The 16,785-nt window shown below is 35.3% G+C and overlaps 1 protein-coding gene across 6 annotated transcripts in view; it reads right to left on the reverse strand.

The window, feature by feature from the left end:
* Positions 1–16,785, reverse strand: part of ABCD3 (ATP binding cassette subfamily D member 3) — a 96,765-nt gene that overhangs the window by 23,855 nt on the left and 56,125 nt on the right. For 5 of the 6 annotated variants that reach the window (XM_009247621.4, XM_024245735.3, XM_024245706.3 and 2 more), the window contains 9 exon segments: positions 15,533–15,602; positions 14,135–14,232; positions 13,639–13,762; positions 11,068–11,124; positions 8,795–8,937; positions 6,159–6,228; positions 1,788–1,857; positions 1,608–1,705; positions 1,416–1,507 (listed from right to left, as the gene is read on the reverse strand). In XM_009247621.4, coding sequence (XP_009245896.1) covers positions 1,416–1,507; positions 1,608–1,705; positions 1,788–1,857; positions 6,159–6,228; positions 8,795–8,937; positions 11,068–11,124; positions 13,639–13,762; positions 14,135–14,232; positions 15,533–15,602 — 822 coding nt within the window. 6 annotated transcript variants of the gene reach the window in all.

The raw sequence follows: 16,785 nt of genomic DNA on the forward strand, positions 1-16,785 counted from the left end.
AGACCCAAGAAGTATGGACTCTGATCTCTTGCTGAAGTGACCTATAAAGCCGTGTATAAAGCTGGTCTTTCTATCCAAGGAAGGCATTTATTAAATGTATGCTGAATGCATGCTGCCTTCCTGCAAACAGAAGAATCTGAAAGATTCCCTCTTTCTTACTCTGAAGAGGGGAAAGATGAAGAGTTCTTATTATTAGATAGAAATCACTGTGGCAATAGAGAAAAATCAAAACTAACGACAAGAGGTTGGAGATAACAAAAATGACCATGATCGCCAAAGAGAAAGTATTCTGCATCAAAGAAGAAAACAGGATTTTTCTCTGAATAAAAAGCAGAAACCTCCTAAAGCAAACTTTGGGAGGTGATGAATGTTTATGGTCTTGATGGTTTCACAGGTGTATAACTTATCCCCATATTCATCAAATTGTATACACTAAATGCGAACAGTTTCTTACATGTCAATCATACCTCAACAAAGTGGAAAAAAGAGAAAGAAGGGGGGCAGGGAGAGGGAGGGAGGGAATGAAAGAGAAAGACACACACACCCACACAGAAAGAGAGAGAGAGAGAGAGAAAGAGAGAAAGGAAACACCCTAAAGGAACAGAAGCACCTTATATGCCATGAACTGTAAAGCCATAAGAAAACTTAACAAGTAGGAAGAATGCTAGTATTCTCATGAAAGAGACTCTACTCATAGTAGTTAACAACTTCTACATTGCATGAAGACCGTAACTGCCACAGGAGCTAAGAAGGAGGAAAAAGAGAAATATGAAGATGGATCACAGGCCTAGGAAAGATATTAAGTCATCAAACTTCTTCAGGTGACCTAAAATTTATGGTGTTTTTTACACCATACCATGCCCTTTATATTGGAGATTGAAATACTGAAATGTTAATATTTAATTTCATTCTATGGTCTAAAGATAATTTTACTACTAGATAATATGACTACATTCAGAAGCACACCTACAGATACAAGATAATGTCTCATTTTTTTTCCCATTAAAGTCAACTTCATTTCTATTCATCTGTTTTGCTAGGTTGCCGGTATCTAAGATCCAAGAAAAAAAGGTATGGTAGAGGACAAGAAAATTTAAATGAGAAAATTCTATTCATCAACTTAGTTTTCTGTGAATTAAGACTGCCATGATTCAACATTTCCCAACTTAGCAAATACCAGTGTCCATGGAGCAAACAACTTGACAGCCTCTAATCTACTGCAATGCGCAAACCAGCTGTCTTCAAGAAACATGAAAAGTTCACCATCAGAAAAATCTTCCTTAATTTTCTATCAAAACCACCTTCCTGGGGTAAGAAATGTTGCCCCCTTATCTTAACCTCAACTGATAAAATCATTAAGGATAATATATTTTTAAAAATTATTTTCTGCAACTGCTCATTATTACTAATCTTACCCGGCCAATCTAGTCATTTCACGCCCAGCCAAAACTATTCGACCCAGAGCTTGAGACATTCGCAAAAGCATTCTTCCACTTTGGTAGTAATCCTTAAATAGAAATAAATATTAGTTTTTACTTATAGTTCTATGACTAAAAATTTGGCTTTATTTTTACTGTTACATTTTCATTGTATTATCATCAGTTTACCTCTAGAAGTTCCGAATGTGTACTCTTGAGATGTCGAGGATGAGACAAATCTAAGAAAGGGCGACTGACAACTAGGTAACCAACAACAGTGGCAAGGTCTGAAACCAAACAGTTAAGATTTAAAACAGTAACAGTATTTCACCTTTTCCACAAATCTCATCTCTTTCAAAATATACTTACATTTGGCAATAATGCTATCAATGAAGCCCATTGAAAACCGAAACAAAATGAAATTATGTAGGTGTTCCACCTGGCAGAAAACAAAAACAAAAAAAATCTTTTTCTATGTATAAAAAACTTAATCTACTATAAGGATAAAACAAACTGTATAGTTCATTTACTCAACAAATATTTACTGAGTGCCCGTGATTTCTGTTTATATTGTACATCACACCACCGAGGACAATGCTCATCACAGAGTGGGTGCCAAACAAACACTTCATGAAACCATTTTTATGCAAACAGCATGGAAATTACATAAACAATTTTAACAACGCTGTTTCTCTTGCATGCAATAGCACAGTGCTATTGTAGACACCATGTTTTCGGATACATATATCCCAAAAGAGAACAACAATGAAAGCAAAAAGAACAGAGATTAACTAGTTTGAGTGAAACACTAGCTGTCCAGATTGGCATTCAATGCTTTGCTTTCAGTGGAGACACATGGTCTGTGCTTTATCTAAGAATTGTATTACACCCAACCTGAACTGAGCGCTAATATAAATCAGTGCCACACGGCCTCAGTTTTAGCTTTGACATGAGCATGCATTGTCTTAAAACTACAAGTCTAAAACTGCTTTTTTATTCTGGAGTTGTAGTGTTCTCAAACTGTCCATCTACCAGATTATTCAAGGTCCTGCATGATCTGGCACTAAGCTCTATTTTTAAGGTCATATGCTTCTACTTTGCTCCTCCTCACCAAGCTCCAGAAATAATGGTTTCTCAAACATGTACCTTCTTAAGGATTTCCTCTTGCTCTTCTCACTGCCAGGAATACATTCTTCTAAGGTATTTATATATTGTGACTCCTTCACTTTCATGTGGATTTCTGACTAAATGTCACCTCCTCAAGAAAGATCTTGGCCATTCCAGCTAAAGTAGCTGGGCAATAGCCCCCTTCGTATCTATCCCTTTATCCTGCTTCATTTTTGGCCACCAAATTCATTACTACCTGAAATTATACAGAACATCTAGTTGTTTATTTATTGTCTCCTCTACTAAAATGTGGCTTCCTGAGTACAGGGTAGCTTGTTAACAACTTGGTATCTTCTGCAACTAGACAATGTCTGGAACATTTATTCAATGACTACCATGTGTCAGACACTGTGCTCAAGCTGGAGATACAATGAATAGAACAGAGAAGGTCCCTGAATTTATGGAGTTTACATTCTAATGAAAGAGGATAACTAGTAAACAAGATAATTAGAGACTGTAATACAGTCATCCCTTGGTATCCAAAGGGGATAGGATTGGTTCTAGGACCTTCTGGATACCAAAATCCATGGACGCTCAAGTCCCTGATGAAAAATGGCATAGTATTTGCATATACCTGAGCACGACATCCCATACACTTTATTTACTTTCTGAGACAGAGTCTCACTCTGTCGCCAAGGTTGGAACGCAGTGGTGCCATCTTGGCTCAATGCAACCTCCGCCTCCTGGGTTCAAGTGATTCTCCTGCCTCAGCCTCCCGAGTAGCTGGGATTATAGGCGCCCGCCACGACACCCAGCTAATTTTTGTATTTGTAGTAGAGATGGGGTTTTGCCATGTTGGTCAGGCTAGTCTCGAACTCCTGACCTCAAGCGATCTGCCCACCTCAGCCTCCCAAAGTGCTGGGATTACAGGGGTGAGCCACCGCAACTGGCTCATCCCAAACACTTTAAGTCATCTCTAAATTACTTATAAAACTTAGCACAATGTAAATAGCTATTATACTAATGTCTGTATTGTTCAGAGAATAATGACAAGAAAAAAATATGTGTACATAAGTACAGACACAATTTCTTTTTCTGAATATTTTCAATCTGTGTGTGGTTGAATCCAGGGATTTGGAACCCACAGATGCAGAGAGTTGACTGCAAATATATATATACTTTTAAGGAAAGATGATGTTTAAAACAGGAAGTAACTGTTGGAGGCCATTTCAAATAGGCTGATCAGAGAAGGCAAAGCTTCAATAAGGTGTTAACATTTGGGCTGAAAATCTAAAGCATGAGAATAAGCAAGCCGTGTGGAGAGCAAGCTGGTGAACTGCAGGCCCCTGAAAAATTACCTTAAATGCATTCTACCAGTGAGTACTCTAAAAGTTCTGCCATGTTAAATACTGACGAGGCAAAAATCCAATTTCTGAAATAATTTAAAATGACAATTTCTTTAACCTCTTTAACTCATCTAAAATATACATTTAATTTCACAAACTTCAGACTTCCACTAAAATGTAAGCTCCTTAAAGGCAAGATTTTATCCATCATGTCCACCACCATCATCCTTAGCACCTGGAGTGAGCACAGGCAACTAGATGGCATTCAATATCTTTTAAATAAATAATGGAATAAAAGTACTTGAATTCAAATTTTCCAAGTGGCAATTAAATAAAAACTGAAGTAAAGCTTTCACAAGAAACAATGCTTATATTCTTTAAAACAAAAAAACAGTAAACTCTGACCCATAGTCCAAATCTAGCCTGCTACTTGTTTTTTTAAGTAAAGTTTTATTAGAACATAGCCACACCCACTCATTCATGTATTATATATAGCTACTCTTGAGTAGCGGAGCCGAACAGTTGCAAGACACTGTGTGGTATGAAAAGCCTAAAATATATACATACTATCTTGCCCTTTATGGAAAAAGTTTGCTGACTCCTGCTTTACATAATAATCTTTATTGTATTTTTATGAATGCTTCAGTAACAAATTCTTTCTGTGGGAATCACTAAATAAGGCTCCTAAGCAACCTCTGTAAAAATACACTTAATATTATTTTTTTTCTTTTTTTTTATTATACTTTAAGTTCTAGGGTACATACATGTGCACAACGTGAAGGTTTGTTACATATGTATGCATTTGCCATGTTGGTGTGCTGCACTCATTAACTCGTCATTTACATTAGGTATATCTCCTAATGCTATCCCTCCCCCAGGCCCCCACCCCACAACAGGCCCCGGTGTGTGGTGTTCCCCACCCTGTGTCCAGGTGTTCTCATCGTTCAATTCCCACCTATGAGTGAGATAATGCAATGTTTGGTTTTCTGTCCTTGCAATAGTTTGCTTAGAATGATGGTTTCCAGCTTCATCCATGTCCCTACAAAGGACATGAACTCATCATTTTTTATGGCTGCATAGTATTCCATGGTGTATATGTGCCACATTTTCTTTATCCAGTCTATCACTGATGGACATTCGGGTTGGTTCCAAGTTTTTGCTATTGTGAATAGTGCCGCAATAAATATACATGTGCATGTGTCTTTATAGCAGCATGATTTACAATCTTTTGGGTATATACCCAGTAATGGGATGGCTGGGTCAAATGGTATTTCTAGTTCTAGATCCCTGAGGAATCACCACACTGTCTTCCACAATGGTTGAACTAGTTTACAGTCCCACCAACAGTGTAAAAGTGTTCCTATTTCTCTACATCCTCTCCAGCATGTTGTTTCCTGACTTTTCAATGATGGCCATTCTAACTGGTGTGAGATGGTATCTCACTGTGCTTTTGATTTGCATTTCTCTGATGGCCAGTGATGATGAGCATTTTTTCACGTATCTGTTGGCTGCATAAATGTCTTCTTTTCAGAAGTGTCTGTTCATATCCTTTGCCCACTTTTTGATGGGGTTGTTTTTTCTTGTAAATTTGTTTAAGTTCTTTGTAGATTTTGGATATTAGCCCTTTGTCAGATGGGTAGATTGCAAAAAATTTCTCCCATTCTGTAGGTTGCCTGTTCACTCTGATGGTAGTTTCTTTTGCTGTGCAGAAGCTCTTTAGTTTAATTAGATGCCATTTCTCAATTTTGGCTTTTGTTGCCGTTGCTTTCAGTGTTTTAGACGTGAAGTCCTTGCCCATGCCTATGTCCTGAATGGTAATGCCTAGGTTTTCTTCTAGGGTTTTTATGGTTTTAGGTCTGACATTTAAGTCTTTAATCCATCTTGAATTAATTTTTGTATAAGGTGTAAGGAAGGGATCCAGTTTCAGCTTTCTACATATGGCTAGCCAGTTTTCCCAGCACCATTTATTAAACAGGGAATCCTTTCCTCATTTCTTGTTTTTGTCAGGTTTGTCAAATGTCAGATGGTACACTTAATATTATTTTAATAAATCTATGCAATTTTATAAATGGGCACTTGAATATATTGATATGATAGTTTTTAATCTCATATTTTTTATTAAAAATGCAGTATAAAATCCTTTATAGCTATTTTTCAAAATATCTTTAAGATATATATACATATGTGTGTGTTTGTGTGTGTGTGTATGTGTGTCAGCCATAGGCAAAACAAACAAGCAAAAAAAACCCTTTCCATAAACACATGAACTTCAAGTGTATTATCTTACCAGTTTTCGGAAGACTGAGTGGACTGTCTGCTTTTCTCTTTTATTCCCATTGTAAAAGGCAATTTCTTCACTATTAAAGAAAATAATTTAGCAATTAATTTTAATGTTACCTATGCTTGAAAAATAATTGAAATACAGTATATGATGGCTGAATGTTTGTATTTACATGGACATTTTGTGACTAAGAGCTTATCTGGTACATCTCAAGCCACAGTCTATACCTGAGATTCTGCTCCTAACTCAGCTGATCGCAGCACAGGAATACACCCCTGACTGAATCATAGGCTGGACTGCAACCTGTGGCATAGATATCCTGGCTGCAAAAGACATACTGCACGAATTCTCAGAAATTCAAAATTAGAGAAAGAAGTTGCTGTGATGTACAGAAAGGCAGGGCTGGGACCAACATTGCAGACTTCAAGTTAAAGTATAGGCCCAAACAAGAAGGAGATGAAAAAGCAACAGCTAGAAAAAGATGGATAGTGATGACTTGACATACAGCCTTTTAAAGACAGAAAAGCAGGCTAAGTCCCGCCGGCTTCAAAGTGCCAGCTCCCAGGAGGAAACCCTGGAACCCCATCATATCCTCACAACAATTCCACGTTTCCTGAGCAGATGTGCATGGGTCCACAAGGGCCACAGGGATCACAACTAGAAAAAAAGGGTATTTTATAGATGAAGAAAAGTTCAGTGTAGTTAAGTAAATTTGTAAAGGTTGCAGAGCCAGCAGGTCAGGGAGCTGAAATCATAACTCCTATCTGACCCTAACATTTATAGTCTTTCTATTACACAGGAATGATGTAAGCTTTCCCAGCAAAGTACCTCTTATGGCAGAGGAAAATATTTATAGAGAAGTCTAGAAGGCAAGGTTGAAATATTCCTTTAAAGTCTCTTTTTTCCCCTAAACAATTTATGTTTTATATTTCTATTTTGAAATGGACCTGTGTTTTTCATAAAAACAAGGTACCACCTACCTCAACCTCTTCAAGTAAAATTAACTTCCCATAAGATATGACACATTTGTCAAGTGTTTCATGGTTTCCTTGACACAATGACACAGAGACTCAGAGTATAAGAAGCCTACAATTCTGTACCTCTAATTACTTTTTTAAAAAACTTCCTTCTATCTCCTCTCCACACCTAAGCCTATGGAAGAAGATGAGGTGAGGATTCTCTTCCTGAACTGAGTCATTTTAGCCTTAATGAAAAATCTGAAAGGATAAAACATCCTGGAATACTGATGGCTGCCCATCCAACATCTATTCTCTTCATAGTTCTTCTTCCTAAAATAATCCCAGCTTTCGTAAAGTTATCTATTATTTTCCATGTACCCTAATGCTTTAGGAATGCTTCAACCCCATTTATAGGGTCCCAACTGGTCTAAGCCAATCACTTTGCTGTGATTGCTTTAGGCATGGTCAAGTAACAATTCCAGCCAGTAAGATATGAGGGAAAGTCAGCTGTGGGACTCTTAGGAAAGGTTTCTTTGCTCTCATAAAGACACACCAGGCGAGATGGCCCCTTTTTGTTTCTGGAGCTTTCTGCAGGGGAGAGGAGCTAGTGAAATCTGTAACTGCTATCGCCATCTTGTGGTCACAAGAAGAATTAGCCCGAGGAATGGGGCAGCATACAAAGCAGGGCAGAGCCAAGAGAACACCAGAGAGCCAGAGCCCTGATAATGCCATACCTGGAACTGCCCTGTCTTAAGGGTTCTCATGTGAAGCAGTGAGTGTTCTTATTACTGGAGCCATGAGTCATGCTTTCTGTTTCTTTCACTAAAAGGCATCTTTCATTTACTTGGCAAATCACCTCTTAACTCTATTCCGCTGCCTCCCTAGAGCAAAAAACCCTATTTAAAACTTGTACTATTTTAGCAATCCAAGGAAATAAAGGAAGAGGGAACTGTCATTTGTAAATGCCTATAGAGTAGAATATTAAATACATATTAGAACCCTCAAAATGACTTAACATTAACAGATCAATATATCAGAACATTTATTGAGCACTTGCTCCATATAAAAAACTGAGCTGGAAGCTTTATATATATTATCAAATTTAATCCTCATTGCAACCCTATATTACCTACCTATTATAAACAAAAGTGAAACTATGAATAATTCGCTAAAATCAAATACATGCAACTGCTAAGTGGAAGAGGTAGATTTTGAAGCTAGTGTGGCTGGCTCCAAAGTCCACACTTTTTCTTCCTATCTTACATTTAAAAAACTCTAGAAAATAGGTAGAGGCACATGCAGTGACAGTGAATCATTGAGCATTATGAACAGTCAAAATAAAAATATTTGTGGAAAAATTGAGACAAAATTTTCTTGGAACAGGTATTATAAGTTGAAATCTGAATTGTAAACTGATTATGTCTAAAGTAAAATTAACAGAAAATTCATCAACAGAAGGTATGAACAGGTGGATCAGGAATACTACATGGTTAGTAAGAAAAAGAGTTCAAAATATTCATGATTACTACTTTATAAAACTAGTCTCTTTCATAATGTATATCTTCAACACAATATGCACATTATTACAGTAACGGTGTCACTAGACTTTTTGGAGTCAATTTAAGTGACATCAATATCCATAGAAATTAATTTTTAGCAAGGCTTTAATGCATTTGTCTTTACCTGTTTGTGATGAGCCGAGAATTAACATATCTATATTCTCCTTCATACTTTTGCTCAGTTATTGTCATCTTACCAATGGGTCTTCTAAGTCGAGTTAGGAATAGCCCAGAAACAACCAAGTAGGCCATCATGCTTGCTGGGCCCTATTATTATTGGGAGAGAAAGATACACAAAGTTCTGGGATATAATAATAAATTCACTTAGATACAAACATGTACAATTTTTATAATTAACCTCAATGACTGAAAGAAATTGCCCTACTGGGTAATTTTTTCCCTTTGTTTTTTTTCTGAAAAAGTACACAGTAGCCTCTACACTTTTACTACTCATGGGCTTTTCCTCTTACCACTGTAGCTTATCCCTCGCTCTCCTACATTTTGCTCACCTAAAAACTCCTAATTGCAGTTCTCACTTTTTCTATGTTATCTAATACTCTCCTGTTGGAACTCTTCTTGATAATCTCTTAAGATTCCACAATAATTCTTAGACCTCTTTTTCTTGCCTTCTCTTTTAATGTTAATATTCCCTCAAACTCGTTCCTTAGTTATCTTCTCATCTCAAATTTATACCTCTAGTCCTATCACTCTTATGAACCCAAGAAATAAGTACTACACATCTTTACCTTAATACTGTGCAGATGCCTCAAGTTCAGCTCCCCCTGAACGAGCTCTGTCTTTCCCTGCGTGTACATCTTGCTTCCAGCTGCTGTACTATGTATTAATAACTTTGTAGGTGACCTCATCACCCATTGACCATCCCAAGAGAAAAAGAAAGGTATGCTTCAAGCATACCTTTCCAAGTTCATCATAGGCACTTCCCTCATTCCCCTATATACCCTATACTCTGCCATACTAAAATAAATGTTTCCTGAACAGTTTCCATTCAGTGAGGTTGTTCTTATGTTTGGCAAGCCTGACATAATCTAATGGATGTCTATTTACCTCCCCAAAGCAGCTCAGATATCACCTCCAGTTCTTCCTGGCACTAAATACTTTATTGAAACTTCTATTACTAAACTTTATCATGCTGCATCATAATTGTTTGACTATCTACCTGTTTTACCACATTGTAATTCCTCTTCAGCAGGAACTGTGTCTTACTTTTTATTCCTACTATCCAGCACAATATATGTGCTAGTAAGTATTCAAGATTTAAAAAAAAAAAGTAAATCTGATCAATTCAATGCATTTCAACAACTACTACAAACGTGGACCAAAAAGATAACTAAAACAGTTTCTGCCTTCAGCAGAATCAGATAACAAGTAGACATGGAGACATATTTAAGTATCACAAAAATGTAGTTAAGTACCATAAAAATATGACTGCAAGGAGACAAGAAGGATTTGGCCTATTCACTTGCTTATAGTAAAACAAAATACAAGAATGATAAAACCTGGATCACAAGACAGCAAAGAATTAGGAAAATAAACAGAAAAATTCGAAAAACAAAACAAAGCAAAACCAAAACCCTGCTTTCCCAGTGTTTTGGAAAGCAACAAAAACCAGTATGGAAATAATTTATTAATCAACTGAAATGCATATACACCCACATACATATGTAAAACAACCATACTATTATATGGCTGTGTTATAAATATGTAACAATAACATTATATATTAAATGACTAAAGTTACATTTCAATAAGATAACTCAAAGAACACTTAAAAGTGATTCTTGCCATCACAAATATCAGAGACTTGGATAATAAGGCTCATGGGATAGCCAACCATTTACATTATAAAATATTCTTGGAACTGTTACACCCACTCTAAATGTATCATTATTTTAACATTAGAATTTCATATTAAACTGGATGTCTCCATATCTCTTTTTAGACATTACTTTGAAACAATAAGTACAAGTATATTCATGGTTTAAATACTTGTTTTATTATTATTTTTTAAAGAAGCAGGTCTCGCTTTTTGTCCAGGCTTGTCTCGAACTCCTGGATTCAAGCGATCCTCCCATCTCAGCCTCCCAAAGTGCTGGGATTACAGGAGTGAGCCACCACGCCTGGCCAGTACATTTGTCTGGTTTTTAATGCCACAAAATTTTTCCAAGTACCTAATTTAAGGAAAATTAAAAAGAAAAATTAGTACTTCTAAAATCTCGAGTGAAGTATTATTTTATAACCAGACTTTGTTAGGTAAATCATGTGAAAATACATTCTTTGAGATCTACAAAAATTCTTACAGGCCATCAAGCTATTCACAATATGTATTTCAAATATTATATTATATCAATTTAAAAGGTGAAATAAAAGCAGACTCACCTGAGCTCCAATTGCACTCGTCAACTTAAAGATATACAAAACTATGTCTAAAAATGGCTGTAAAATAAATATTAGAATACACAGAATTAAAACTAAAGCACTAGAATGATAGCTAATACAACATGTTAACTACAAAATGTCATTAAACATTTAATATATAATTATCAACATGTAGAGGTCCCACTATGTATAATGTACTGTGATAGTAAGTAGATCAAAGAATACATGAAAGATAACAGTTTTCCTCTCAAGAAACTTAAAATGGGAACAGCTTACACAATGTCTACTGACCATCAAGTAGGAAAAACATTTATCACTTTGCATCAACTAAGATACCTCTACTGTGATAATTAACCACTAGTAACTCAGTAATGTGTCAATATAATGTAAAGACACTGAATAAAATGACCTGAGATGTAACCCCAAATCTGCTACCAGTTTGTTTCTACATATCTTCACCTGTAAAGTGAGGAGCTTTTCCTGCTCCAATATTGTTTGACTCCATTACTTTATCACTTCTATGGCAAAATAATCAAGTAAGCCACTGAATCTAATTTTGTGATATAAAACCCAAGTCTCTAGAACCAAAATAATACATTAATGTACTGCTCTTCACATACAGAGACAACTCAACTAATGCACCATCAGTTGCATTAGTTTGAAATGTTTTTCAAGAAACCCAAATTGTGTTCATTCACTTTAAGTCAACAGCCACTGCTCGCTCCTCCACTTTTTTTTTTTTGAGACAGGGTCTGGCTCTGTCACCCAGGCTGGAGATCTTGGCTCACTGCAGCCTCTGGAGTAGCTGGGAGTACAGGTGCACATTACCATGCCTGGGTAATTTTTGTATTTTTTGTAGATGGGGTTTCACCATGTTGCCCACGATAGTCTTAAATTCCTGAGCTCAAGCGATCTGCCCACCTTGGCCTCCCAAAGTATTGTGATTACAGGGATAAGCCACTATGCCCGGCCAACAGCCAGCACTTTCTAATCCACATTATTACTAGGATAGATGGCTTGGTTTGTTAACTGGCTTATTTCAACATCTACCTTTCCTTTTCCTTTTTTTTTTTTTTTTTTTTGCCTTATAAATTATCAAGAAGCTAGAGATACTTATAAAATTCAAGAACTGTTCAAACTTATGACAAAAATAATGACTCATAATTTAAGTTGGAGGTCAATTAGATGTTTAAAACATCTAACTTACACACTGGTGCACAGCCCCACTACAAGTACTTAATATTCTTCTGTATTCCAGATGTGACAAAACCTGAGACTTGCTCAAGTGCCAAGATTTAAAGAATACATAATAATGTCTATAAAACTACATGGAAAGTTGTATATATACACCCCCATTCCCACCATGCATGCATGCATACACACACATACACACACACACACAGAGAGAGAGAGAGAAAGAGAGTGAGAAAACAAACTTTCAGATGTGGTACTGGGAACAGAAAAGAAAGCTTAATTACTGAACTATTTGTAGTTGTCAGAGTTCCTGAGTTTGCGATCAGTTAGCAAAGGTTTCTGGAGAGCTAAATAAATAACAAAGTTGGGCTGGAAGTGAAAAGCATTGGGCCTGAGCATGAGGAGAGCAGCTCTTGTGGATATATATCTCTAAGAATTGCCTTCCCTCCATCCACCTGGTTGAAGCAAGAACATTCCTATTCTTACAATGTGACCCAGTCCTTTTTATAGTTTTGGTTTTCTTTTGTCTCAAAACTGTATATCTAGGTCAACTGTGACCAGAGGCAAAGATACTATCATTGGTCCAGTATGAGACAAGCTCCTACCCAACACCAAGGGAAGTCACATGAGTTAGAGTGGGAAATGAAGCATCTCAGATGAAGAGGGGAGGGGATGCTGGGCAGACTATTTTATAGGTGCTTACTACATATCATATTCAATGCAAGAGGTAATGGCAAAGAAGAGGGTTTAATAAGAAGACTACAGCAAAAGCTGTAAGGGTGGAGAGATAACATGACTAAGATAAGAACTGGAGAAATCAGTGAGAAGAAGGAAAACTGACTTAAGGCCTATCACAGTCAGGAGCTTTGGCAATATTCTGAGGAGAATGGGAAAAACAGTAATTAGAAAACTGAAATATACTTGCATCTTGTGAAATTTTTTGACTACTACTTACTAATGATCTATTAGAATTAAAGATACTGAAGCAGAGAAATGGGCAGAAAGGAAGTCCTAGTCTAGTGTTATAAGTGTGGAGTTAGAAACATAAATTGACAGTCAATCTCTAACAATGGCCGGATGCACACAGGTCAAAAGATGAGAATTCAAATTTCTGTTGTTTTAATGCAATCAACCTGCAAAATTCTTAGAAAATCCTTATAAGACACTAAATTATCAGTTCTTTGCCAAAGTACCTCACAAAAATAATAGAAAAAATTAAAATAATTGAAACTATTACAACAACTCTAATTTTCTTATAAAAGCATTAAATATTTACATGCTGCTGTTCTGTCCATAAAATCAATTCTATATAAATTTGCTTAGATTCAAAATTAAACAAATTAAACAAATAATCTTTTAAAAAGGAGAGAAACTTACCTTACTAAGATTTGAATACAGATCGACTACACTGTTACAAAATTTTTCTACATCTTGTGTAAGCAGCTGGTCTGGATTAGCTATTCTGTTGTCCAGATTTCCCATTTTATAATATGTGAAAGCTCTAAAATAGCAAGAAGAAAAGTGATTTTAAAACAAGTGACTTTAAAGATAAAACAACAACAAAAAAATCATGTTACACCACCTAGCTCAAATACATAGAAACAAAAAAGTTTGGAGCCAGAAGAGATCCTATTGATTGCCCTAACTGATTTTAGAGAGGAGGACACAAGTCCAGAAAATGATGACTTGTCAATTAATGGAAGAGCCAGGACTAGATTCCAAATAACTGAAAGGTTGTTCCCAACATCCTTCTGTACCTAATAGCGGTTTTCTTAGAAAACATACAATAAATAAGAAAAACTGCTATATTGATCAGCTTCATAAATACTCTTCTATTTAAATATTTTTAATATAAAAATAGGTTATCACTTACTGAAGATACTCTTCATAGAGGTATTTAGTGAGCCTTACTCGGAAGCACAGTTTAAGCTCATTTAACCCATACTTCAAGAAGTTATTAACCAGAGAGATCTAAAACAAACAAACAAATATTATTGGTTTTGCTTTTCATTTCTGCTTACTAAACTATAATTTATTTCTCTATTATTTCCTGTGTCCCAAATCCTATAATTTTTATAATTTAGTCCAAATTTATATAATTCAGTTCTGTTTTACTTTACTGCATTTAGCTAAACCAAATGTACCTGGTTTGAATTATTCTATGTTAAACTTTACACGGAATATGTTAATATCACTAATTATGTGACATATCTTGCCCTTTTTTTGGTAAATGGGCAAAAAGTCAAATATATCCCCTTTCTAGCCAATGTAAAGACTTGCTTTTAGGTGTTCAGACATTTATATTTTCTGTTTCCTACTATCAGCACTACAACCCCAGACAACAGAATTCTATATACACTATATTTGCATTTGTTAAAAAAAAAACACTACAGGTTTTACACCAACTAATGCTATTTTCCAGATTATTTCTAGAGCCATCTTTACTAACATTTTCCATCGTTACATTACAAATTTTCTCAAGTGGTCTTTGCTGAATCTTAATCTTTGATTTCTATGTTGCTTATTCCAATTGTTTATTTTAAAAAGTCTAAAAGCTATGTAGCCCCAACTTCCAGCTTTATTAAACAAGAATTTCTGGCAATTTCAACGTAACTGGATTTTACAACCAAGCTTCTCATTTTTACCCACAAATTTAGAATATTAAATTCTTATAGCGCCAAGAAAATTAAAATGAGAACCAAACTAAGAAAAGCACTTATATTTTAGACTAAATAATTTATCTGTAAAAAATTCAGACCATAAATTCCAATTTAACTTAAAGTAAATTAGTAGTTCAAGTTACTGTAATAGTTTATGGCCTAAAGTAACCAGGATGATTTGCATTCCCTCCTCTAAATCCCCCCAACTCCCCAAGTTGCCCCCTGCCCACACCCATTTTGCAATGACTGGAATCATTTCTGGTTGTTAGAACTAGGAGAAGGGTGCTACTGCTATCTAATGGTCATTGATGATGCTAAACACTGAAGAAAACCTGGACTGAAGGTTAAAAAAAAATGCCAAAAAACCCCTCACCCACATACATATGTATATGAATATAAATACACATTATAAATGAAATTAAACCAAACATAATCCCTTTTTCATCTAGTATGTTTACATTGAAAATTATATTATAAATTACAAAACTAAACTGAAAATAGGAACTTAGTATCATAAGTCTTTAAAGAATTTAATAAGTAAAACCCTTAAAGATTTTAATAAGATGCAAATTTCCCCTGTGTTAAAAAGATTTTTAATGAATTAAACTTACAAGAGGCATGGCAGCGATGAAGTTGAATAAGTATCTCTTGAAATCTTTCCTGCTACGACCAATGATACCACTGCAAACCACCACATGCAATGCATTAGTTGCAAAAGAAGCAAAATCTAACACTAGGAAAACTTCTGTAAAGCTCTAAAATTACTCTTGGAAACTTCTATTAAATCAAAACAACCAATAAAAAAGATGCTAAAAACCACTTTTTTGCAAAAACATGTTTGCAACTTTAAAATGTCATCATTTTGAACTTGCTGGAAACTCATTCTGCAAATGGCAAAATTAAACAGAATGATAACTAATTATTTCTTAGTAAAAATGGCTGCTTTAAAAAAAGGCTTAAGTGGCTACAAAAGAAATTTAGCTAGCATAACAATTAACAACTTTATAGCCCCAGGAATGGGTTATTATGAATAAACAAAGTACCATTTGTTTGTTTTAAAATATTTTAACAATCTGATTCTCATTTGTGTGAACTAGTGGCAGGGAGACAGACTAATGGGGATCAGCAAAGGGTCAAAAGTAAATATTTTAGGCTTTGTGCACCCTAAGGGCTCTGCTGCAACTACTCAATTCTGCCACTGTAAAACAAAAGCAGCCAAGAAGAAGTGTGGCTGTATTCTAATAAAACTTTACCAAAATAGATGGCAGGTAGTGAGATTTGACCTGTGGGTCCTAGTTTGCCAACACTGGGACTAATGTATAGATCAGAGCCCAGAATGGATCTATAGAAGCTTCATGTTCCTCAACACACTTCAGCTAGACTAGCTCCTCTTTTGCCTGTTGTTAATCTGTTTTACGTATTTTTCTGCTTTTAAAATATACATTAAAAATTTTTGAAAAGGGTTCTAAAACTTTATTAAAAATTTGAACAAAGCATTATTATATAAGTAAAGGATCTTTGAGTAAGATATGTCTATGACCTAATACAAAGATATTATGTATTTGATCACAGAACTCTTACTTCAAGTAATACTTAATAATGTTCCCAAATTTCTTTTTTTTTTTTTCTTTGGGTTCATTCACTCTGTTTTTCAAAGGTCTACTTTTTTTTTTTTTTTTTTTTTTTGCTAAGAGCTTTATTGAAATATAATTCACATACCATGCATTTCTCCCAAATTTCATAAGATATATTTATATAAAACATTTGAGAAACACTGGACTAAGTGGTTTAAACCTAGCTGCCCACGCACTCACAAAAATTACTAGTATATGACTAGAGAAATAATTTCCTTTCTGTGAGGGAG

The sequence above is a fragment of the Pongo abelii genome, chromosome 1 (genome assembly GCF_028885655.2).
Source record: "Pongo abelii isolate AG06213 chromosome 1, NHGRI_mPonAbe1-v2.0_pri, whole genome shotgun sequence".
Taxonomy (NCBI): domain Eukaryota; kingdom Metazoa; phylum Chordata; class Mammalia; order Primates; family Hominidae; genus Pongo; species Pongo abelii.